This window comes from Pogonomyrmex barbatus, unplaced genomic scaffold, assembly GCF_055798465.1.
Source record: "Pogonomyrmex barbatus isolate J1 unplaced genomic scaffold, ASM5579846v1 scaffold1, whole genome shotgun sequence".
Classification (NCBI taxonomy): Eukaryota; Metazoa; Arthropoda; class Insecta; order Hymenoptera; family Formicidae; genus Pogonomyrmex; species Pogonomyrmex barbatus.
In genome coordinates, this window is record NW_028297098.1 from 14029837 (window position 1) to 14056743 (window position 26907).

Genomic DNA, 26907 nt, shown 5'->3' on the forward strand with positions numbered 1-26907 from the left:
GCAATCGCCATGTTTTCAAGCGATGAATCATACTTCTGCATACACTGTCTATCTTGCAAAATTATTAAACTTCGAAAGCAAAATTAACCGAAAATAAATTAATGCTTGTTGCAAAGTATAGCGTATAATTTACAGTTTCGTTTCTGATTTCGTTCGTTGCGTAGATAAATAATTCGTTTAATTTAACAGGTCAGTTAGATAATTTTAAAGTTTTAACAGGCACCTTGGGTAACGCTAGTACACAAGTCGAATTTCCTTTCTCGAAATCATATCAATATTTGCTCAATGTTTCTCCAGTGCTGTTACAATATCGCGGAATAAGAAATCTCGTAGTAAAACGATTCGCTAATTGGACACAAATCAATCTAATTCCAAATCTCAAGTAAAATGAGACATCTGTCTCTCGGCTTCATATTAGTTTCAGTGAATTTCGACCGATTAATAATGGATCCTCTGTCATTCTGCTCTAGGTGAGAATCTCGGTTGCTTCGGCGGGAGCAAAAAGAAGAAGGACGGTCAACCAGTTCAGAAGGAAACCACGGCGTCACGTACGACGAGTCCGCGAACCGAACCGGTCAGAGGAATGGAATTGCTCTGGCAGCCGGAAGTGGTCCAGTCGTATCTCAGTCTCCTGCAAACGTGTTCAAATCCGGAAACGCTGGAGGCTGCCGCCGGAGCCCTACAAAATCTCGCGGCTTGTTACTGGCAGCCGAGCATCGAGATTCGCGCGGCCGTGCGCAAGGAAAAGGGTCTCCCTATATTAGTGGAACTATTGAGAATGGAGGTAATTACACAACGTGTCAAATATTTAACCCCCTCCATAAGTACACAAAGCGGAACCGTTATAAAATGTATATGTTAGATTTACAAATTAAATAAATTATTAAATTGATTATATTTGAGTTGTCTTTGCGGAATAATTAAATGTTATTCAACATTCGTTTCCTTTATCGCATCAAATTAACGTTTATCTTTCCCATTTATAAGAACTTCTAACATCTGATTGTGTGTTTTATATTTTTTACGATATTTGCTTGAAAAATATATTGGGAAATGGCATATAAATTGTATTCTATCAGAATAAGTAATAAAAAAATATTAGTTTTTAATTTCTAATGCAAAACTACTCGTTAAAATAAATAAAATTGATTATTATACTCATGAATAATGTATTTTCTGCGGCTAGGTGGATCGAGTAGTCTGCGCGGTCGCGACCGCACTTAGGAACTTGGCGATAGACCAACGCAATAAGGAGCTAATAGGCAAGTACGCGATGAGGGATCTCATTCAGAAGCTACCGTCTGGAAATAATCAGCATGATCAGGGCACGAGCGACGACACGATCGCCGCGGTGCTCGCGACTCTAAACGAGGTCATCAAGAAGAACGCCGAGTTTTCGCGGTCGTTGCTCGATGCCGGCGGTGTCGACAGATTGATGAACATCACTAGGCAACGCCAGAAATATACGCCGCGAGTTCTTAAATTTGCAGGTAAGAATTTAGAACGTTGGCTTGACGAAATTAATTGCGTTGTCGCAATAAATTATATGTATATAGAGCAAGGGATTATTTTATTTACGCGTATTTTTAGGACAAGTACTATTCACCATGTGGCAACATCAAGAGTTGCGAGATGTATACAAGAAGCACGGTTGGAAGGAGCAAGATTTTGTCACGAAAACCGTCGCCGCTAGGAATTCAGGGCCTAATTCACCCAATAACGCTAACAGGTAATTGCCATAAGTAGAACATTGTATAAAATTAGATACAATATGATTGTCGCAATAATGGATAGTTCTAATATCGAAATAGTAATATAATTATGAAATTTAATTAATATTTTGAATTAATTTTGGAAATGTTTGGTATTATGTGTTAATTATTTTCCGTTATTTTTATACAAATTTTACTTCTCTGGACTTTTGCTTTTTATTATCATTTATTATCATATTGGAAGTATCATCGTTAAATTAAATTTATTTTTTATAAATTTTATATTTGTTTGATTTTTAGGACTCCGCTTATTTTTCGTTTATGATTTATTCATTTTGTCGCGTATATATTTATTTATTTCGCGGCTTTTATCTATTTTCTCGCGGAGTCCTCGCTATTTACCTTTAGATAATTCGATTCTACGTTAAAATGCAGTTACGATTGCAGCACTCTGAATCGACCGATGGCAAGCCAAGGAAGCACAAGATACGAGGATCGAACGATACAGCGAGCGAACATGAATTCGAATAATGTCGGTCGACCTACTATATATCAATCAGTAAGTAATAATAACTAACAACATCACTAGATAAATATACACCGCGTACTCACACGCATGTAGACACATAGGGTAAGTCGAGAAAAACATATTCAAAATGTAGGGAAAAAAAGTCCATATGTGCACATTATATGCAATTTAAGCCGTCGGTTTTAAGAAAAAGTTTATTAATATTTAAATAATAAAACAATAATAAAACAAAGACTTGCAGATATAACTATCCGAGAATATGTTTAAAAAATTTAATTTTTTACATAGAATTATATTTTGCGATAGAGTCACATCAATTTCTCTGCATCTCGACATTGTACTCTTTTTTAAATTTATTTTTGCCTTTGCAGATTCATTGCTTTAAAAACTTGCGTTTAATAATTTCTTTCTTAAGACCGACGGTATTTCGTCTTATTAATCTCGACTATGTTGCCATGATAATTTTTCAATATTCCCGTCGTTATACAGAATAGAATTTAAGGACTAATAGTCTTTCGATATGACTTCCTCAAACACCAGATAAATAATTATATTTAACTTTATAATTAGTATTTAACTTTACTTAGACTTGCAAAAGTGTGATTCAAACGCGACAAAAGTAGTTAGTTATCTAGAACGATTGATGCGTCTTTTGGCCAAAACGAACAAATGTTACTTTATAATTTAATTGAATAATTGATATGTCGGTGATTGTCTTCCCGCAGATTTTATATTTTGTAAGATTTTATTTTTATCATATTTTTCGTTAGGTAGATGCAAAAAAAAAAAATTTCGTGTATACTGAAATAAACATTTTTCTAGTTAATAATTGTTATTATACAATCAAGTTAAATGTTAAAATTAATCATTGTATGTAATACGCGTTTATTAATGTGAATCTGGCTACGAGAATCCATATAAATATTCACGCGACGAATTACCGCACGAGACTGGACCAAACTCTCACTTTTTAATAACGCGTAGCCACTTTTTAAATCCCGAAACTTTTTGCACGGTTTTCATAACAATTTTCCAACTTGCTAATTAATTTGACGAATCGCGCAAAAGGCGGTTATCTCGCGCGGTGTAATCTTCAATAGAAATGCATCGTGCAGTGTTACTACTGACTATTCTAGGTCTAAGCGAAGATACTCAAGATATTCGCATCATTTTGTACACCTTCGTTTCTGAAAGAACGCACAATGTTACACTAACAAGATAAGAAGTTACAGAGATCACTGCCTAAACGAACACCTTCACACCGTCACTACGACGATTATTTTAGCTTCTAACGGATGATAAGAAAGCGGTATTCGTATATCGAATATTGAAAATGGCATCGAATCAGGAGGCGACTCGGTTTCCTATGCATTTTCTCAGTGCCCTGCTAGTTTAGCTGATATTTTATTAGTGAGGTATGACACACATTTACAATTAAATTATTACGTAGATTATAGTTTGTACTGTATACCCGATTTTGTATATAAGCTTAAGAAATGATTATATTAATCTTGTATACGTAAATACGCAGAGTATAATTAATGGATATTCGCATATTATACTACACCGTATATAAAATTATGAATCCTATACTATTCAATGAAAATTTATTTTGACGATATTATCATCGGACATAATCAAGTTTTTAATGGAAGTCGAGTCGAATTGTTCAGCTGACAGTGTAGGAAATTTATTATGATAGAGTACTTTATTTTCGAAATGTGAAACAATGTAGAATTTCATTTTTATATTCCACACAGTGAAAAAAGATGTAGGTTAATTATGATTATGTATAATTTTGTGTAGCACACGTACACACGTATACACAACACACGCGATTTTATGTGCGTCTTTATAACATGTGTGTCTCAGCTACGAATTACTCACATCACTCTCATCACATCGGAATATTTATATTCTGTATTTAGTCGAATACACTAAAAGGTGTAACAAAAAAGAAACAATTACTTGAAAATATGTATATTAGACAGTCTATATACCTGATTGCAAATAAAGGCCAAACATATCACATTTTCGTGATCTTACCTAGATGTTACAATGTACTCTCGAACTATCTAGAATATAAGAAATAATTGCGAGAGAAGAACGTAAAATGTATGAAACATGTATTGCAATTTATCGAAACACAAATAGAAATTGCAATAATAATTCATACAGCAACATTGGCACGTAATAATTTATTCGTATAAATCCTTTAATAAATCCTTTAAGATTTTCAGAGATGTGTGTTTATTTTTGAAAAATGATTTCAAATTTATGATGTGCGAGTAATTACATGAATATTACGCTCGAGAGTACACTGTGGCAAAAATACCACTCCCAAAGTGTCTTTCAAAGCTTCTTTCAGCGTCTAAAGGATCGAGGCGCCGCGCGGTTCTCCCTACACCCTCGCCCACCCCTCCTCGCAAGAGAGACGCGCGACCACCAGTTGGCTAACCGTTGGCTTGTGTGTGTGTTGCAGCAGCCGAAACCCGGTGAGCCGCTCTACGCGCAAGTTAACTTGGAGAAGAAAAAGAAGCGGCAGTACGAGCTGGGGGTGGGCCAGGGTGGACAGGTGGGTCAGGCCGGTGGCGGCGCCGTGATACCCGGAGGCGGTGGCGGCATAGCTGGACCGGGCGGTGGCGGTGGAGGCGGCCAGTGGGTGCCGGACGGCGTCGGGATGGTACCGGATGGCACCGGCGCCACGTCAGTAGCGGCGACGGTGGCGAACCAAGTGCCGCCGCCGAGCTCAACCGCCGCCGCCGCCGGAGACTCCTGGGTATAACGGGTCCTACGAGCGGGTCCTACGCGGGACCACCGGGAGGACCTCGCCAGAAACCACGGCCGCGACGAGCAGCCGCCGCCTCCGTCTCCGAGCTTGTCCATGTAGCGGAGGTACGAGAGGATCGTGTCTTCGCAGTCCCTCCCCCCTGTCCTGGAATGCGAAGTGACCCGGAGAATCGAAGGCGAATAAGAAATTTTAGATTTTGACTTAAAATCTAGGACGCGGACTCTGTTTGATCAGGAGACACAGAATGGACATCAGATGTAATTGTCCAAGGTCGCGAGAAATCGCGATGCCGCTTGCTGGACGATACGGTCGAGTTAGCTGGACGTGAGCGAGGATTTTTTGAGAATATAGCGATGTAGAAAATGAGAGGAAAGAAATTTGGGGAATCGTTGATATTCCGAGAAAAAAACGTAAATATTTGAGTGCGCATTCGCGCTCGGAGCGTTGCCGAGAGCGAGAGAATATACGCGAAAATATTATTAAATATTGCCGATGTCTACTTCCGAAGGAAGGAGACGGATGCAATCGGATATTACGCTTTATCGTTGAAAACAGACGTCCATATTATGATTAGAAAAAATATCGAGACAGAAAACGAGCAGGCGATTAATTATGAGTTAATCGGACAAATCGGCAGCTGGATATGAGATAGGCAGCTTTCAAGTTAGGAAATGAGGACGAAGTGTACATTGATCTATTTGAGATAGGTTACGAATGAAGATGTATATAGAGTAGCAGCTGACGACGCTTTAATGGACCGACAATGAAAGCGGATCGATCAACAAGTAGACGAACGAGAAACGATGGTACATCGCGCCGCGAAAGATCATCTTCGTGCTTCGATAATCTCTCCTGTAACTCATAAATGAGGATACACTACTAATGCGACAAGTGGATTGGAAGACAGTCTATCCGAACGGAAGCTGAAGACCAGGTCAGAGAATAAAGTCCGCTTGTCAGGATAACACATGAACGATCGTCCTGCCTTAGTTTCGACGACGCAAGAAGACCCTTTCCCTATAATCTCCCGCATCGTTTGCATCCAGCGAGCGGTGCGTTATAACGGCGCACACTTTAAATAGCCGGGAAAGGAGAAAGGGAACGAGATCAAAGGCGCACGCTTAAGATATAATCGAAACATCTTTAATATACTTCGATTAAGTCATACATGAACTGCGAGAAGAGCTCCGGTTGGCCTTAAGGAAGCCGACCTTGACGCATTTTTATCGGAGTCCGAGAACCTCATCGTCGGGATAATAAAAATCGAGAGCGAGGAGGAGAGGCAGTGTACGAGTCGTGTCCACCAAATAGATCCGGCAAACGCGAGAACGCACTTGCAGATGCACGCACTTGCAATCTTGATATACGATAATAGTTATCAGAAAGAAAGAGAGAGAAAGAGCTACGTCCAACCACATCCGCAGCAGTAGTCGCACTAATGGCTCTAATACCTTCATTGCACAATTCTAAATTAATATATACATATATATATATCTGCGTATAAATTATAAACACGACACACACACACACACACACACACACACACACACACACATATATACGCACGTATACACGTATACAGATACTTCTACACACGCATATACTCCGTAAGTGTATATTTTAAGATGGTATTAGCAGCGACAAAAGCGCGAGCGTATACCGATCATCGCGAAGTACTGTGCTAAGAATAAGTTAGGTGTGTCTATGTAAGTATTATAAATAAGTAAAGGCGAAGAAGTTCCATGGCAACTTAAAGGAAGGATCATCCGTAATTTTTATGCAGCTCGAACACTTCACGAACAGAATATATAAATTATATATATAGTTATTATATATATTTAATTATATTAAATTTATATATATTATAGATATATATAATTTATAATGTAATTGATTATATACGTATAATTAGATTATAATCAATTATACGAATTATATAATATTATAATTAATTATATATAATATATTAATTATATATATTTATGATATATATATATATATATATATATATATATATATAAATTTCTTTTGACAGAATGTACAACGGATTACAACTTAATTAAGTAATACAGAGCATCCCACATTCGATGATTATTATAATTATCGATGTAATTAATCGATAATTATCGTAATTACAGTGATAGTAGACTGTTTGACAACTGTTGTAATTATTCGATGAATTTAAGTTCGTCAAACGATACAAAGAAGATCCAGAGATGATATCCAGAGAAATGTCATTCAATTTAAAGAAAGGGAAAAGATTTGTATATATATCTCTTGATGGAGAAATATCGTAAGAGCCAATTAATATTAATCCCGTTACCATTATAAGAGAAATTGCGTTTGCACTTGCTTCTTTGTAATACTTGGATACCCACCAATCGTCGCGTGCGTGCATGCGTTTGTACGCTAATTATAAATATTCGAGGAAACGTGGAGGAACGAGGAACATATAAATAAATGAATATATTATATATATATATATATATATATATATATATATATATACTGGCGACACACTGGCATAGATTTTAGATTATGACTGTATTAATGTAAACTTTGAGGCTGTGGGTGTGGCACAAGGATGCTGATTTATTATACGAGCTGCTGCACTGTTGCAACATGTGTTTGACTTTTTAGGGAATGCACTTTTAACTTCTACGCGTGAATTCTGCCCTGAGATGCGTAAAAGTGCGAATGAGAGCGCGTGTTGAGATGCAGATGCATTGTCATTGTGTAACGCGAGCTCACGTTTCCCACCCTCTGTATTATACTGTCGAATGGATGCTGGATTATATACATCCTGATAACGTAAAAAGAAGGAAAATAATTAGACGAATATATAATTGAAAAGTCATTTAACGCTTTTAAAGAATTTTTAGAAACGTATGCCTTATATTTTAACTAAAAGAGTAACTAGAAGAATATATTTTATTTTTTATGTTTTACCTTTTTATATATACACATATATATGTTATTTTGTATATTTTGTTTTAAAAAAAGAGCGTGATATATATTTGCGAAGTGTAATAATTTATGATATAATTAATAAATAAGATATATTGGATCACCCAACAACAACATACCTACATTCTAAAAATAAATAAAGTATGAAAGGAAATTTTACGCTATTTACTAATAATTATCGGTATTATTATTAGTAAATTCACTAACGCCTCATTATTATTCACTTTGCCATACAATATAATAAGATGCCAGCTCACGTGACATAATAACGATGGGTCTCTATCTTTAATTGACGTTTTGTCCTGGAATGCAATCCGCGATCGATTTGCGGCGCCTGAGAGCCATTATTATTGCTAATGACATAATTACCGTAGATACAATTAGCGAGACCAATGTATGCCGAGCCCATAAACACATGTGAGAGCTGCAATAGCGAATGACATGAGAGAGTATGCATATAAATATAAAAAGAACGAACGAGCGAGCGAGCGAGCGAGCGAGCGAGCGAGAGAGAGAGAGAGAGAGAGAGAGAGAGAGAGAGAGAGAGAGAGTGTGTATGTGTGTATATGTATGTAAGAATGTAATGTGTTAATGTTATTCGATGGTTACAAGGTGGCATATTAATTATATATTAATTAGCCGATATACATATTATAGATATAATATATATATATATATATATATATATATATATATATATCTCTGTTCTCTATTTCTTAAAAAGTAATATTATGACAGTTGATCAGAAGAAAAACACGCGATGGAACAATAGCTTCTGTCTGTAAGAAGACCGGACGACGATCGTCTAATCGCAATTAAATTTTATCGCTTATTTTATATTCTCAATTTTAAGTGTTTTATCATAGATTGTGAGATTGAAGGAAAATTGAAAGAAGACTCAATATTAGAATGGAACCACTAGTGAGAACAGAAAAAAAACGTATTACTTTATACAACTTGGATACAGAAAAATTTATTGATCGATGTTAGTTTCGATTATCGTCGGTTGTTAATTAATTCCTCGTTTAATTCATCTCACATCGACGATTTCGGCTGATCTTGTTAAGATCACGGACGATTGTCGTCAGGATGATTGTATAAAAAGCGTTTATTCTATCACGTACTACTCACTTTATTCCGTGGCGACGTTCTCGAGGGGAATTGAAAGCGGAGAAACCTGGACCGGATTATTCGTGATACCTGAGAAATGGAAATGCTGGTGTGAGCTTCTAGAGAAGTGACCTTTCTTTCACTAACGTAATCTTTTGTATAGCGTTTTCATATTTACCACGAGATTTTACGACATTTCCTACGAAAATTTTATCTAAGTCTCTTTTGTAACACGCAAATCTTGAGAGAAAGGCGGACGCGATGCTCTCGCAAAGAATAGCTCGATAATAATTATTATAATCGTTCGCTAAACAACGTAAGCTTACCTTTACATTATTATTTTCTTTTCCCTTTAAAACGCGCTGTCTTTAAATTAGCATCCTCCTCTCTAGAATTTAAGGAAACAACGGAGCAAAATTTTACGAGGTAAGACCGTTTAATTTATTATATTCAACGCGCGTTTTCCTGTACATTTCTCTCTTTAGTTTCTAAGTCTCTTATCTGAAATACATATTGTTCTTATTTTTCGAAAAAAGCGGGCTTAAGAAATCCATGACGCAGACGCCTTTCCCGCGCTGGACAAACAAACTGTTTTTTTTTTCTTTTTTTTTTTCTTTTACACGATTCTCTTTACGAGTCTCTCGACTCTCGATTTCATTTTCTTCGCTCTCGACGAAATCGAGAGGATCTGGCAATCGATGCGGATTCCGGAGAACAATATCCCGAACGATATATCCATACGATCATTTCCATCTCGGGCGACGGACGCGGATGTCGGGTATATTGTCACGCGAATTAGAGGAGAGATTGTGTGAGATTGCACCCGAACGACCTGACTGATGTCTCTCTCTCTCTCGCCGGTTAAGGTGAGAGAGGAAAGGAACCTTCGAGCTTATCGCTCGCTCGGACTGGCTAGCAGATCCGTTGCGCTCGTGATAAACACAGCGTGATTTTAGTAAGCGCCGTAGTATTATTATTATTATTATTATTATTATTATTATTATTGATACCGGCGCGATCCTTAGAAGACTTTGGACCATTTGGCGAGAGACACGACGCGGTCTCGAGGTCGATCGATCTCGGGTCGGGACTGCGTTGCCTTTGAGATAATTAATCGGGATGAACGGGAAACACACCAGTTCAGTTTCAGTTCTACCTTCCGAAATTTTCCAAAGGTGCTTTGGAATTTTCGAGCGATCTCTTTTGGAGCTAAATCACTGACAAATTACGTGTAAAATGGAAATAGATACCCACTTCCAGGTCCTTTTTAATCTAACGTTATTTAGATGGATATTTATGGATTCCGGTTTACGGAATAATCGCTAATCTTTTTATTGAGTTTTACATCGATCCGAACGTGGAAATAGAAAAATTATCTTAGAAGATTGTCATCCTTATTATTATTATTATTATTAGATCATAGGAATTAGCGTAAATCAGAGCAACACTCGAAATTATCACTCGCAATTGCTAATTAAATGATAAGTCTCTATGAATTTTGTTTGAGGCAACGAACGGTCCCGATGATCGGCAAGAAATCTCGCATGCGCTCGAGTGCCCGTGGGGAAAATCCCGAGAAAAGGATTTAAACTTCAAATGCATCGACGGCGAAGCAAACGCAGATCTGATCCGCGCGTGTTTGTCTCCTCGGCGGCGCGTCGATTTTTGGACCTCGTGTTTTTTGTAGAATTTTATACTGCATATACCCACGGTGAAAGAGCATGCAACGAGTGACCTCATCGTTTCTATGAATTTTGATACTACGCCGTGCTGTGCAAAAATCCGCGAGCTAGTCGCACCTTAGACGCACGCCTCGATGGCGCTCGTCGTCGCCGACGAGGAGATTAATAATCGTTGCGTGACCATTGATATCTCGACGGGGGGAGAGAGACGATCCCAAATCCGAAAATGCGATATTAAACGTCGCCGATATTTGCGTCCGCCGATGTATTATTACGACGCCGTTAAATATCGCGCCGCGCGTTACGTTAATTAATCGCGGCATTAATTCCTCCATGGTCCGAGTTATGAAATTCGAAGTGGCGACGAGCATGCCTCATTAATTGCTACTCGCAGTTATTTGTCACGGCGGAGTATGTGAATGTATATCGAGTATTTTTAATGTACATATTAATATATACATGTTAACTGAAACTGGGAATCCTTGGGTTTCCAAAACTGGGGTCCCGAGGAGCCTCCCCTGGGACACGATCTTCGGCCTCGACAGCACCGCGAGATCTTCCGCCTCGAGCACCGCGGGTGCCGTGATTACAGCGATCGAGATTTACCGATCGACGGCTTAGACTCACGTTTTGATATCCGCTTTTCATTCCTTGTGTGTGTGTGTGTCCCGCGTGACTCCGGCGTTTATAATTTTCTACGAGGCACGAGAAACACGAAGATGAGGAAGAGAACGAGCGGAGGAGGTTAGCGGCAGCTTTCGGAGAGCGTATACAGAAAAGACTGTTCCCGACGATTTTATAAGGATGCAAAAAATCGGCCGAGCAAATCGCTCGACGCGTATTAGAAGCGAGGGAGGTAGGCTCTTCGCACCCCCCATCGGCGCAGCCGAGACGAGAGGCGCCGTGTGAAGATGTTAGAGTTTATACAAATGCGCGATAAACGATAGTTTATCACTTAACCCGACAGTGATATCACCCTGATATACCCTGTGAAATAATCAAGTTTCCTCGATAAAATCTGAATTTCCGCTTCTTACAGCAAACAATTAGATTTCTACATAAAAGAAACAGGTTTGAAGAAAAAAAAAAAAAAAAAAAAAAAAGAACGTCCACGTCGTTTTATTCTATTAATTTTATTATTAATAATTATTTTATTATGTTACGCTTTATTGTATCAATTTTAAATTAGGGAAACTGCAAAGGAGCGAGGCTGCGATCTAATTTTCCACGACGCGATGTGTCACTGTCGGATTAATTATAACGTTCAAATCGAGGCAACCCTCTTTCGACGAGGAAGAGAGGGCCTGGAAAAAGGGTGAAAACGACACTATCTTGGCACCTCCCCCCTTATGCGTCACTGTATTATACTGCATTTTACTTCGCGCAGACCTAACAATCGGATGATCTTTGAACTGACTGTAGTTATTAAATGATTATACTCGATATTATGACGACACTAGAGAGAAAGTTCATATTATATATTAAATATAGTATATTGAGATCTTTAAGGAGCCCACATGTTATCGCGCGCGCGAGAGAGAGCGTATTGCATATTTTAATATATAATATTGAGTTGTTGACAACCCGCAAGACACACCGCAAGCTGCCAGATATATTCGCCTAAGTCGGAGCAGCACGATATAATTATATTATTGTGTTACCCACATACAGGAAAATTGCAATTGGACGGAACTCTGTGAGCCTCCTAATGTCCAAGGTTACCTGTAGAAAGAGTCAATTCGATATCGTGCGTGATTTCAAAGAATGAGACTTTCGTAAACTGCGACATGATCAGCGAGAGGTCGATAAAAGACGATGGGAGGGGGAGGGGATGTTTAAAAAGTTACGCTGCAACCGGAAGAGTATCGATTTGTTGTCACGTCTGCCTTCCGCCTTTACTGACCGATTATTTAACAATCGGCGTAAAAAAAAAAAAAAAAAAAAAAAAAGAAAACGGAGAGAGTGTGACTCGATAATGGATTTAACGATTGTTCACAAGGGGTGTTCAAAGGTACACCTACGACTGGAATAACTTGTCGGGATCGGTGCTGTGTCACACCCCCTTTTTCCGGCTGCATCGGCGCGAAAGGCGCAGCAGGAGAAAGTGGTGGATTTTTAATAATTGCACGTTTTTATCGTCGCTGCGTTTCGTACGTTAAAAAAAGAAAATAAAGGATCCGATTGTTGGGCCGCGCGGCAGTAGGTGGTGCTCATCTCAGCACGTAAATCTCGTCACGTTTGTACAAACCGTTCGCAAATCAGCGAACCAAACTCTTTTCGTTCTCGGTCCACAGTACGGTGTGATAATCGTAATTCGAGTTTTTACGCGACGTAGGAATCGTACTACGAGCTGTCATTTTGTACGTCTCACGGCTTATACGGGGTAACGTGGTGGACTCCACCTTTGCTACGAATCCTTCGGGAAACTTGTAACATAAATTTTCAAACGTATAAAAAAAAAAAAAAAAAAACAACACTCAAGAATTTTGAACTGTCCTCTCGACTATTTTTAACATCATGTATTTTCTGCAATTCATTTTCTTAAATATTTTGAACACCCCGTATAGAGTCTCCCGACGAAACTTCGTTTCGCGATCGTTTGTCATTATCTTCGAACGCGATAAAGTCGCAATTGTTATCTCGATACACGCGCACGTTGCGTTTTACTCACGCAACGTTGTATACACATAATCGTTCTACCTTCCCATCGAAGCAGCATAGATATCGCGACACCACAACCACAACTACAAAACTATGATGGGAAAGGATATATCCCACTTTTGTACGCTCCTCTCTCGGTATGGGTAAGATTTTAACATCGATTTTTTTTCCACCCAGGAAGCGGAGTCGATACACTTACTTCGTTATATATATATATATATATATATCATTTTCCTCTGAATCTCAATTAAGGATTTTTCACAGTTTATTCCAAGTAACTAATTCTAATCGTGTTCGATATATCGAATAATAATTAAATTTTATAAACTGTTAGTAAATTAAATCGAGTCGCGGCGATAGCTGTCAGTCGATGACGCTCGTCGTCGACGAGAGTCGTTTATCGCAACAAGATGCACAGCGATTTCCACGCAATTCCACGCGATATCGTTCACGATAGTCCCAGTTTGTTCGCCCATCGATTCAGCCGATTCGGCACGCCGCGGTATTTATTCTCGCCTGTTTATGACCAGTTCATTCATAGTCCGTTCTTATATTTAAGATCATCTTAAGTCTCAGAATTGTCTTAAGATTCTGCTTAGCCAATGAAATTCCCGTATTACATTTCGAATTTATGCTTAAGGTGATCTTAAATATAAGAATTGATTGTGAATACCGGCCTATATCTCGCGATCGCTCGGCCATACGTATCGACTCGACCGCCTACTGTTCGTATTTTCTGCAAACTTCAACTTCGCGCGCAGGGAGGAGGAGGAGGAGAAGTCCCGAAGTTGCGTCCGCGCGGTCCCGGTTTCCGAAACAATGACCTAACTAATTAAGCCGAACACCCAAAGACGCGAAGACGCGATTAACCGCCTCGAGTTCCGATACTTGGAATCTTTTTTTCTACGAGATATATATTGCCAACCGGAGATCTCGTGGAACTCGCGACTGGGACTCCGATCCTCCTTGGGGGGGGGAGGGGGGAAAGAAATCGTCGTGTCGGCCTAAAAACAGGGGGACACTACTTCGGCGGAGGGATCTTTCCCCTCTTCCGGAAGGGTTCTTTATCCGATCGCGCGATTTTTCACGACACACGCATCGAGCGTCCTCATTATCATCCCCATTTTCCCGATCACATCGTTTCGCATCACGCATCCACCGATCGCGATCGCTCAGTTAATCAATGGCGGCTTGAAAAGACTGATAATATTTAAAGAGATGAAGGGGAGGAGGAAGGAGAGAGAGAGAGAGAGAAAGAGAGAGAGAGAGAGAGAGAGAGAGAGAGAGAGAGAGAGAGAGAGAGAGAGAGAGAGAGAGAGAGAGAGATGAATCCCGAGCGATCATCTAACGCTTTCTCCTTGGAGTCTCGGAATTAGGGATCATGAGAATCGCGATCGTCATAATTTCGGTGAGTTATTTCAACTTCCGGTTCTTCACCGAAGGACCGGAGGAATTTCCTCTCGTTTCCACCGCGTTTCTCCCGGAACGAATGCGGAGATCGTATTCTTTGCCACGTGAAAATTTCGACCTCGTAGAAATTATACCGGTTTCGATCCCCGACTGAAAGAAAAAAAAAAAAAAAAAAAAATAAATAAGAGAAAAACGGACGAAGGCAGAATGAAAGACGGAATATATGAATCTCGTCTCGTAACCCCGTAAGAATTCTCACGTCACGACTCGAAAGGGAGAAAAGGAGAAAAGACTGCCGGTCGTCGGTGCACTTTCGCGAAACGCGCGCGCGATCGACGACGATCGACGACGATCCACGCGTCGCCGTTCGAAAACTGACTTGCACTTCCCTACTTGGAAACGTCGAATTATTATTCGGAGGGGCGAAAGTACGCTCGCCGTCGCATCAATTAAGAGGCAGAAAAGGCGCATCGCGTGCGAGGGACGAGAGGGGTGACTCTTTTTCAAGTGGATCGACGACCCAATCGACGCGAAGCCGTCTACAAAACTCGAACAGGGGTCGAGAAGAGGAAAGGGGGGGGAGGAGGGGAGGGGGAGGAGGGAAGGGGCGAAGATAAGGGAAGAAAAAAGAAAAACGTAAAAAAAACTCACGTATTCACGCATACCATTACACACATGTAACACGCGCATTAACGAATAGCATAAAATGATAGTCTACTGTGCTGCATACGTATTTAAATTAACGGAGCATTAAATAAGCATGGGTGTGCATCTTAGATGTATTAGAGGACCTTCACCACCACCACCACCACCACCACCACCACCACCACCACCACCACCATCACCACCATCACTACCACCACCACCACCGCCATCACCACCACCACCACCACCATCACCACCACCACCACCACCACCACCATCATTACCACCATCACCATTACCATTACCACCATCACTACCACTATCACGCAGTTAGTGTTAATTATGAAATCACAGGGCGATAATGAGCAGGGAATGTCATGAGGGAGAGGATTAATCGCAAGCGATTATTAGCCTCTTCCACGTGGATCTTATGTCGGGGTGTAAAAAGGATCACTTAATTATATGATGATGTAGAAGGGAAGAAACGGAGAAAGCTGAGATTTAGAAGATATGGAATTCGTAAATCTCTAAAATTGAACAATTTAATTTAGGAATAAAAAATTTGATAAACATAAATTTTTTAAGTATCTATGAAAATGTTCACATTTTTGTCCTTGAAAATCTGTTAGTTAAAAAATATACAATTTCAGAAATGTTTATATTCGAGAATTTAATAATTGAAGAATATGATTTTTTGAGAATCCTAAAAGTTCAAAATAAAATGATCTAAAAAATTTCTTTAAATTTTATGGTTACTTGGGAAAGATTTTCATAAGAAAATTATATGATTTTTTATATATTTTATACATGTTTGTTGATAATTTTGATAAATCTTTACTTCACAAGAATTTATCTTTTTGTAACACCAAGTATTTTGCGACGCGTAATGAATATTTTTTAGAATCACTATCTCAGATAATGACGTGTTTTAATTGTGTTTTGAGATGATCAAGATGCTCTAATGTCAATAATTTTTTTTCATGTTACTATTATTTACAGCGACTTGTTGGAGCAGTTTTGCGGCTCTGATAATGGTAGTCTTTGCAAAATATTTAAAAGAGAGAGGAAATAAGCGAACCTCTCCCTCATTTCATCCCTTAGAAAAATTCGCTGGGGATAAAAATCGCCGCTTTCATTTAATTCACATATGTTTCACACGCGATTCAATTGCGAGTGCGGTTCCCACCGACGGATTGTATGTATGTATAATTTTTAAGACAAACGTTGTGCAAAGAGAGCAGAATATTATCATTATTTCGTCGTTGTATTATGTATTGTTTATATCTCTCGAAAGAGTACCACGTATATACAATAATAATTATAATAAAGATCGACTAGTGTATTTCCGCGAATCCGACTGACAACAATTAAAAAATTAAATTGCGCATCTCTTGCGTGTGCACCTGTTTTTGTTCCCCGAATCTTCTTTTCCTATCACTTTATCACCGAGCGAAAAAAAGAGACACAAATGAATTTTATTTATAAAATTTATGAAATTTTATTTTATCTGAGATTCTTCTGGTGTATTTTAATATTTTATTTCTTACATTTTATAAGCATATTATTTTGAATTGAAAACACTTTTAATTTTAATCAACGTTGAGTATGAGAGTATGAAAAACGATTCCAACTTTTAAACGTAGCGAAAAATAACTTTAAAATAAGAGGAATGCACCAAAGACTTGTGTATTTAAATAATCAAGGTTCGTTGCAAAAAAATATATATATATATATATTTTTTTTGTCGGAATGAAGGGGCGCGCAGTTTAAGGGATTAAACGTTCGTGGAGAACGTAATCGTATTTTTGACTTTCGTTGACTTTCCCTTCGATTGCGATTTTATTGCGTGTCTGGAAGAGTACGCCTCATCGCCGGGATAACGAGATTCATGTGCGATTCACTCGTCGCGCGCTTTTTGCGCGAAAAGGGAAGAAGGGTGAGGAAAGGGCGCCGAGCGTGGGGGGGGGGTGAGGAGGCCGGGCGGGAACGTAAGGGCAGATGCGCGTGGTTTTATTCGGTCGTATTGCATAAAAGGCGAACTCACACGGAACGAAACCGGTTCGGCGCGGGGTTAATTGTTAATTAAGACGCGGATTGCCGTGCGGATTGACAATTTGCAATTGTAAAATCCGTTCCTCGCGCGTAACCTCGTTCGCGCATCGCCGAAGCGAATCTCGCTCGCACGTTTCCAATCGCATTGGAAATTGTTTCGCAAGTGCCGTTTCGACGCGCGGAAAAACGAATTTCGAAGAAAAGTTTCATCGAGGCGACGCGGCCGGACCGACAATTCGGATTCGCGCGAACTGTTTCGTAAAATTAAAATCCTTCGAGGACGTCCTAACGTGAATTGAAATAAAAAGAGAAGACTCTCGCAATAAGATTTGTTCGGAAAAATTAAAAATCGTTCGCAGCAAAAATAAACATTACATGGGCAGAGCAATTGTAGATGAGTCCTACAATTCACGTGCGACATTAAAGATTTTTCTGGCTTGCATTAAATCGTCCGATTTGTCGTCCCTCGTTCTACTTGACCCGTACTTACAATTCTTAAAAGAAAAACCAAGAATGTAAATGGCTTTAAATAAAAGTATATTTCAAAGTAGACACGTATTTTTCTGAAAAATAAATATTTACCTAAAGTGAGGATATATTTTTTCTTGCGCAATTTCTCCGCAAAGAGGAGAGATTCTGCATCGTGCGGGGAAAGGGGTTGCCAAGTATAAGAAATAATGTGAAGTAGGTCGATCGTATTTTAAGTCGGCGAAGTCTATACACTTCGATGAGCGGGGCCAGCTGCAACCCGAGATAAGAGGCGTCGCCCACGTCACGTTTCCCATGAAACGGAAAAGCGTCGCATTTACCCCATAATTCCCCTGGACTTAATCTTCTTTCTTTCTTTACTTCTTACTTTCCGTAATAATAAATTTTGCGCGCTCATGCGACACGATAATGATATTAATTAATCGACGAGATTGATTTTTTTTTTTTATGTAAACTCACCCTCCCCCCTCCTCTTCTCTCTTTTTTTTCTTCTTCTGATTGTGGTTGGAATTATTATATCTTTAAATTGTTACTTTTAATTATCATCCAAATTTTTTCTAAATCTGGAATTTTTACTTTTTTCTTTTTGCTCAAACAACATTGTATGGAAGTAACAATCTTCGATTTTTCAAACTTTTCAAGACTCAACATTGAGAGATCACGCGTCGAAGAATCTTCGAAAAGTTCCGGCAGTTTCCGTGATAGAAAAATCGAATCAGAGAGAGAGAGAGAGAGAGAGAGAGAGAGAGAGAGAGAGAGAGAGAAAGGGAGAAAGAGAGAAGTGGGTTAAACATTTGCGAAATAACTCACTTTCAAACCGATTCGATCGAAACCAATCGGTTGCTCGTATCGGTGGGCACTGATTCTCGTTTCACACCCGCGTGAACAAATCTCGTTGCTCGTTTCCACCCCCATACGAAGCGAATGCGAGAGGGGATCCTTGGCTCGCTGGAGCAGCAAGTAAGAACCATGTTCCCAGTTTTACGCCGGCCATCAGGACTACTAGTGCTTTCGGAATACAATAATCGTAATCGTAGAGATTGCGTAAGAAAAGCAATTTCGTTTTCTAACAAATATCGCGTAATATCGTTTAAGATTCAGTTTCGACTTCATTTCATTTCTAAAGCTGCAAAACAAATTGTAATTTAATGTTGTCATAAATTAAAAAGCTAAATAAAGTTATTACACTCCACCAAATAATTAATCAGATTTTATTTACAAAATTAAATATAATCAAAATTAAAATAATTATCCAAATATAAAAATTCATTGAGCTAATTTGGAAGAGAGATTAATCGGAGAGATATTCATAATATTTGTGAAGGAGAAAGAAAATCGCGCGATTAATTTTTTTTTTTTAATATCGAAATTATTGAGTTTTCACGATGACGAATACGAGTGACAACGCAATCGCCGCGGATTCTTCGAAAAAATCCGTGGACCTCGCGAAGAAGGAACTGCGCACGATATTGGGAAAAATAGATGACTTGAGACTTCCAACTAAAGCTTGCCGGCTGCTTCGCGCCCGTGCGCGATTAAGACCGACAAAACCGATGAAACTTGGCGCGAGGCACCTGTGGATCTTGCTGATCGCCACGTGGCTGACGATGCAAGTCGCGCGAAATCGCGTGCAAACCTATCGATATAATAAGGTAAGACAAATTTCAAGTTGTCCAATAATTTACATTTCTATTTCAATACGATATATATATATATATATATATACCCATAAAATATAAATATACATATATAAATATATGAATATATAAATATATAAATATTTTATGGATTCTGTATTAATCCTTTTATTAAGATCACAAAATTACAAGCGACATTATCAGATTACAGATTACTTTTGCATAAATTAAATGTATCATATCGTATAATATCAAAACAGTAAAAGAATGAAAATTAAATTTGATCAATCAAAATCCCGACTAAGAACAAAGATTTCAATCCAAATTTAGGAAGAATTAATTTAACTGGCGTTTTACTAGTAATGTTACTATAATTTGAATCGATCAGATAATTGCGGATCGTTATTTCAGTGCTTGATAATGGCGCCCTCGTTTACGCAAAAAGTTTTCCGACCGCCAGAAGACTGTTCGATCTGCCAGGACGTTCAACAGGTTGACAAACTCTCCGCTGTTGATCCAACGAGCTTTGAACAACGGTACTAATACATGACCTGCATATTGTTGCTTCAATAATACATGTATGGTGTTCATCCCTTTTTCAAAATTTCATTGCATCATTCGGTAATAACTTGCAAAAATTTCACTTTTCTTCAATTAATTTATTTGCGACGTAAAAATTATCGACAAACAACTTTTGTGACTCGGTAATTGTAAAAATATCTCGTTTATAAAAATGTGATTTTATCATTAATCTTATTAATTTCTTTACTTAAAGCTAAAACGAAATGTAAATTAAAAGTTAATCTCCACTTTAAATATTATTTAGGAAAAAGCATTTGTATCTCTGTATTAGCCAATTTATTTATTTAAGTTAAAAATTATTCAAAAATTATTCCAATCTTGTCTTGTTTGTTCACTTGAAAGGAAAGAACTTAACGTTTTAATGTATCCTACAAGAAATTAAAATTATCCGCCGTCACTATTTACAAAAAAATTCCATTTGTCCGTTCATAATTTAATTATTTATTTATTTGCAATACATTTAGCGCGAATCAATTTCTCCACAATTGCACTTTATTTATAATCAGTGTTTCTCCATAATTGCCCTTTATTTATAATCAGCTACGCGTATTCGGGGAAGCCCGTGGTAATAAGCGACGCGATGGTAAATTGGACGGCGCCTAAAGTATTTTCCTTCTCGTTTTTCAAAACGCTCTATCACGGGGAGGAAGCAAATTGCCAGTTTTTCCCGTACAAGACGGAATTTCGGAGTCTGCAGGACGTCTTCGACATGAGCGCCAGTCGAGCGACGATGGAAAAGGGCACGAAGCCCTGGTACGTCGGATGGTAGGTATAATTCGAAATATCTATATATAATATTTACCCCTTGGATGCATAAAGATGGCTAAAGAGAGGATCAAATCATCGACGTTCCAATCTCCTCTTTTAATATTCCTTTTATTATTATACCTAATCTTTCATTCCTTTGCAGATTATTTTTAGAAATCTCAAGAGTTATCTTTCAAACATATTCAATCTAAAATTACCAAATCATGTTATGGTATTTATGGGGAACTACGAATCCGAGGAATAAAGTTAAATGCACTTACCTGACTCATCTGTCCATTCTTAATTCAACCGAAAATGAAATTTAATAAGATCAATACCGCGACAATAATTTTATATTAATAACAAAGTTTAATAAAGTTAATAAAATTTTCTCAAAACTAAGAATTAAAAACGATAAAAATATTGCAAAGAATTTCAATACTAAATTTGTCAAATTGATTGAAAATTCATTATTAATGAATTAATAACAAATTTTTGTTGAGCTCCTTACGACTGTCATAAATAAATGCTCGCCATTTTTAAGCAATTTTATAATTATTAATTTCATTATCGGAAAACTGTCGCGCTTGCAGCGAACATTAAAATAATCGCGCGCGAAATAAATGAACAGTCAGTAGCACAAATGTAAAATATGAAATTCGCTCGCCGAATCGACGCGTCGCACCGTCGTTGTCGCATTCCTCCGCGGAGTGTCCCGTAAGCATAATTATCGAAAATATAGAATATCAATTTAAAATTGCCGTGCGGACGACAATTTCGAATAAATAACATTTTATTTGGATAATTCGTAATTGTCATTTTTTTCCGTTGTCTGATTCAGCGAGAGACGAATGCGAGACGAATACCAAAGCGGGCGCCAATTATTATCGCGCGGCGCATCGAATCATCGCGAACAAATTAAACAAGTGGCTCACAGGCGCGCCTGTGAATAAATGAATCTACTCGTACGACGACGCATTTGCCATTTTTTCGGCTGGCCACGTACTTAATTAACGTGTCGCTTTTTCGCGACACTAGCTTACATTTTCGCGGTACGATCTAAACAATCGCGTAACATTCGCCCGATTGTTCGACATACTCGATAGTTCAACATTTTGACGAATTTAATTAACGAATAAGGTGTAATAAATTCACGACTAATTAATGTGAGGTAATAATGTGCGTTTGTTTCTTTACAACGCACGTGGTTAGTGATAAATTTTTAATTAGATAAAATATAGAGTCTTGATATTATAGGAATATCAAAATCCGCAAATCCGATTTTATTTTTATATAGTGATTTTATTTAGTGATCCACATACAATATTAACATTTGTTTAATATTGCAAAATATTGCTTGTTTTACGCAATAGCGATTATAACCCACTTTGGATAATCGATCAGCATCTATTTACGACTTCACAACTTGTACATTTAAAATTTGCAGTTTAATGTGTATTTTATATTTTCTGTATATTTTCCTCAAATACTTTTCGCATTAAACAACATATAAAATTATAAATAAAATTCTATCCGCAACTCTGACATAAATTATAGGTTATTGAAAAGAGGAGCTTCAAAATTGTATATAATTTGAATATGACGAGACAAAGAATTTTTATAACTATGCTGATCACATTAATTACAACGATCTCGCTAGCTTTTGATCTAGAAATCAATTACGATCGCAGTAAACAGCAAATATCATTAAGGATTTAAGCTAATAATTAGTCTAAAGAAAATTGTTCCGTGAAAATTCCATTGAATGAGTAACGCTACGATCGCACGGAGGCTAACTTGAGGAAACTGTCACGATATGTATCGCATGTTTAGGACGATCGTTAGATACTTTTAATTTAGTACTCGTATTTATATTTTTGATATTTGAATTTTAAATTATTAATTACCCAAAATGAGCTTTAGATTTGCTGTCGCACTAACAAATAAGAATTACCCGATGCCAATATCGCGAAATCTAACCTTATCTCTTCGCGACTGTTTGAAGATTCTCGTAACGGTGCGTGAACTTGGCGTTATTTTTTATCTTTTTTTAAAAAAAAATTTGATTCGATTACGCCGTCGCTCGACAGTCAATAGTCGTCATTTCGATCGACCATCAAAGAGAATCGCGCGTTCCAGCGGATTGATCGATCGCGACGGGTCCACAGGAATTCGAACGATTCCGAAATAGGCAGCTAGTTCAGAGCGAAACGCAATGTTCGCAAATATATATACATATATATATATATATATATATATATATATATATATGTATATATTGACGAAGCTATCGATCGCGGCGATACACGCTAATTGATGCACATACGCAATTAACTGACTGCTCGAATTCCCAATTTTGTATACTCGACGCGAAAGAGAGAGAGAGAGAGAGAGAGAGAGAGAGAGAGAGAGAGAGAGAGAGAGAGAGAGGGAGGGGAAGAGAGAAAGAGAAAAAGCAAAAGAAAGATACGCGAACTTGTCACATTCTGATTACTCTGAAATTAGATACGATACTAGAGACACGATGCTAGAGATAAGCGACACAACGTGCATGAACGAGTCAAAACAAATACGAGCATGCTATTCCGGAAATCGTATGTAAAAAGTAGAATAGAATTGTAGAATAGAATTTTAAGATAAAAATCGGAACCAATATCGGGATAGATCTCAATAGCTAGATAGTTGGAAATATATTTACGATATTTTAAGAATTCAGAATTTTGAAATACAAAAAAAAATTTATTTATAAAATATAAAATATATATATTACATAACATTGGACCTAGTCGAAAGTTATATAATATTACAACATGCTATAAGCAGAATGACAATTTTTTAAAATATCATTATAAACGCATATGCGCAAAAATTAATGTATTGTTAATATATAGATCGATTCTGAACTTTTAATCTCTAAAAAAGGTGTGTCTATATATTGGGCCACCTCAACTAGTTCATATTTTATTAAAATTTAATGTTTAAAAGCATTTTTACAACAAATTTATTGTTTTTTATTTTGTCATATATAAAACATAATCTGTTTTTAGACTTTACTTACTATGGCTTTTATAAAAAATTGGAGGATTCTTCAGTTTGTGATAACAAAAATTCTTTGTACATGATATTGATATTTTTCCTAGTAACATATAGCATATTTTTATAAAAAGAGCACACATTACTATCAACGCAATGCAATTTTTCATCGCTATTAAATAATCAGATATTTGTCATTGTTATCTTTATAAATAAACCGTTACTTCTTTGATTGTTATAATTAAAAGAATTTCTTTCATTTATTTTCGAGATTATTTCACTAATGGCGATTCACTCAGTATTAGCTTATCTCCGTTTTATTCTATATCGATTGATATACTATTAAATTTATTCTTTTTCCTTCTCTCTTAATTGTTATAAATAGATAAAGCAAAAAACATTTCACTAATGATAATTTTCTCGATATTATTACTTTATGTCCAGTTTGCTGCTCGATTAATATATTATTAGACGTACATCCCTTTTCTTTTATTTTTCTCTCTTAGCTCTTATAATAAAGACGAAAGTGGAAAATATTTCATCAATGATTCAATACCATTATCTTATATCCAGAGCCACCGCGTATCGATTAACACAATATTAAATGAAGAGGAAATGATTAAAAAATAAATAGCATTTAGATAAATTACTCAAATAGCAACAGAAGAAATCATTATCATCGCTATTGGTAACGAATAACTGAAGCGGAGTTCTTATATTTTATTTAATTTTCAAAAAAATTTGCTACTTTTTTCTACTATTTGAGATATGTTAGTAAAGTAGAAATGGAATATTAATTACATTAAAATTATTTCGAATTATGTATATACTTTTCGAATAAAGAGAGAAAGGAAAAATTTAAGTTTTGACTACTGAAAACTCTACGTATCTTCTCGTGAGTAAACTTAGCTGCAAGTATTTTCATGGCTTCCAATACTTCCTCCAACATTCGCATTCGATTTCGCTAATAAACTCGCAAAAAAGGTTATATTTGCAATATCTCATGTCGATTAAATTTCGAAAAAAAATCGACCGATGAATTTCTGTCTTCAGAAAAAATCAACGGAATTCCCAAAGAAAAGAAAGTAACACTTTAGTTTTCCAATTATTTTTATTTGTATATTCTGCAAGAAGAATTTATTTTATTTTATTTTATTTTATAAGAAGTTTCTTGCCTTTTTTCTCGCAGGAGCAATTGCGACGAGAAAATCGGCGCAATATTGAGGCAGCATTATCAGAAGCCATATTTCCTTCCCTCCACCGCCGAAAGCGAGAAAACGGATTGGATTTTTATGGGAAGCCATGGCTACGGCGCACCGATGCATGTAGGTTTCATGAAAAATTATGTAACGCTTATTTTATTAGAGAACAATCGTTTAAACTGACATCCTTTAATGAAAGAGGTTGTCTGCTAAAATTATTTGTTAATATAGATAATATTTTAAAAAGAATTGATCTATATATTTTTATTTATTCTACATATAATTTCATAAATTTTTTAAGTTTTATATATACATATATAACATATTAGATAATTTTAAAATTTTATATTTTATTTATTTAAATGTCTATACATCAATTTAATCTTTATAATTTTGTAATATTTTTAAGTACATTTGTATTTATATCTATAGATATGTTTAAATTGTAGACTTGTACATGTCTCAGTATACAAATGATTATTAATCGTATATTCCGAGAATATTTCGAGAATGAAATTTTTCAAGGTGGACGACGTGGAGCATCCCTCCTGGCAGGCGCAGATAAAGGGTGAAAAATTGTGGATTTTGGAGCCGCCGAGAGAATGTCACTACACATGCAAGAGGCTGGAAGTGATTGTGCATCCCGGGGAGATAAGTGAGTGCCATTCGATAAATTACGCTAATAAATAATGATCGAATTAATTGCAAAATTAATTGCTTTCCGCGTTTAGCGCTAAATGTGACCTTCTGATCGACAGTCGCATTCAATGTTGTTCCGAATTGAGAATCGCTCGGCCACATTTAACGCTAAAATACGCGGATATTTCGTTTGCGTGATTTTAGATATTGATATACGAATTTTGCTTAACTTGCGTTTTAAATAAACTTATCGATTTATCTTTTTTGTTACATATAAATAAAGGAAACGTTCCTTGCAAAATTTTAGATAATTACTTTTTGATAATTATTTTAATACTTTTATCACAAATTACTTATCACAAATTAATCGCATTTTCAAGTTTTTTTGCGTATTCTGATATATCGTGATTTTCAATTACAGTCGTTTTGGATACGAATCGATGGTATCACCAAACGAAAATCGTTTCCGAAGAAATGAGCATTACCATCGGAGCTGAATATGATTAAAGCAAGTAAAGCTCCGAAGCTAATATAATTATATGATATATTCATTTATTATGCAGCAAGAAATTGATAAATAATTTGCTATGAAAATAAGCTCCCGTGTGTAAATGTTGAGAATAATAAAATGTAATGTGTGATAAGAATAAAAGACGCTAAACGTTTAATTATCATTTAAACCATCGAAATATCTTGTGATTAAAAATATGTGCAATAATTTTGCATCAGTATATACGATTAATTAATTTTATCTCGATATATTAATTCAATCTGTGGAATATTTAAAAGATAAGACGAATAAATCTTTTATGTAAATATTCTGGTATACAGAAAACTATGAAATAAAATGTATTATAAAAAGTATAAAAAAAACATGTTTAATATTTTATTGTCAGTATTAAAATATGACTAAAAGACACTTATGACGATTTTACTTTTCATAATTTATTGCGTAATTTTAATTCATTTTTTTCGTCAAATTTATAAATTATTTTAATTAAAAAAAATTGAATTATTAA

At 36.7% G+C, this 26907-nt stretch overlaps 2 protein-coding genes across 10 annotated transcripts in view; both read left to right on the top strand.

The window, feature by feature from the left end:
* p120ctn (adherens junction protein p120) overlaps nucleotides 1-12745 on the top strand; it is a 41083-nt gene extending 28338 nt beyond the window's left edge. For 7 of the 9 annotated variants that reach the window (XM_089080181.1, XM_011646333.2, XM_011646338.2 and 4 more), the window contains 5 exons: nucleotides 471-784; nucleotides 1187-1490; nucleotides 1591-1729; nucleotides 2148-2271; nucleotides 4724-12745. In XM_089080181.1, the coding sequence (XP_088936307.1) occupies nucleotides 471-784; nucleotides 1187-1490; nucleotides 1591-1729; nucleotides 2148-2271; nucleotides 4724-5026 (1184 nt within the window). In that variant the 3' untranslated portion in view covers nucleotides 5027-12745. The remainder of the gene's footprint in view (nucleotides 1-470; nucleotides 785-1186; nucleotides 1491-1590; nucleotides 1730-2147; nucleotides 2272-4723) is intronic. The other 2 variants (XM_089080168.1, XM_089080175.1) reach the window with 1 other exon arrangement.
* A 4302-nt stretch (nucleotides 12746-17047) lies between these two features.
* LOC105431866 (uncharacterized) lies at nucleotides 17048-26761 on the top strand. The gene is made up of 6 exons (XM_011646339.2): nucleotides 17048-19700; nucleotides 20097-20221; nucleotides 20808-21032; nucleotides 25237-25372; nucleotides 25775-25904; nucleotides 26310-26761. The coding sequence occupies exons 1-6, from the start codon at nucleotides 19434-19436 to the stop codon at nucleotides 26393-26395; spliced, it is 969 nt and encodes a 322-aa protein (XP_011644641.2). The 5' UTR covers nucleotides 17048-19433; the 3' UTR covers nucleotides 26396-26761.
* The last annotated feature ends 146 nt before the right edge of the window (nucleotides 26762-26907 follow it).

Excerpts from the sequence above, each read along its gene's own strand:
- LOC105431866 (XM_011646339.2), top strand. The coding sequence starts at position 19,434 with ATGACGAATACGAGTGACAACGCAATCGCCGCGGATTCTTCGAAAAAA. Across the intron at positions 19,701-20,096 it reads AAACCTATCGATATAATAAG|TGCTTGATAATGGCGCCCTC; the intron begins GTAAGACAAATT and ends TCGTTATTTCAG. Across the intron at positions 25,373-25,774 it reads GCTACGGCGCACCGATGCAT|GTGGACGACGTGGAGCATCC; the intron begins GTAGGTTTCATG and ends AAATTTTTCAAG.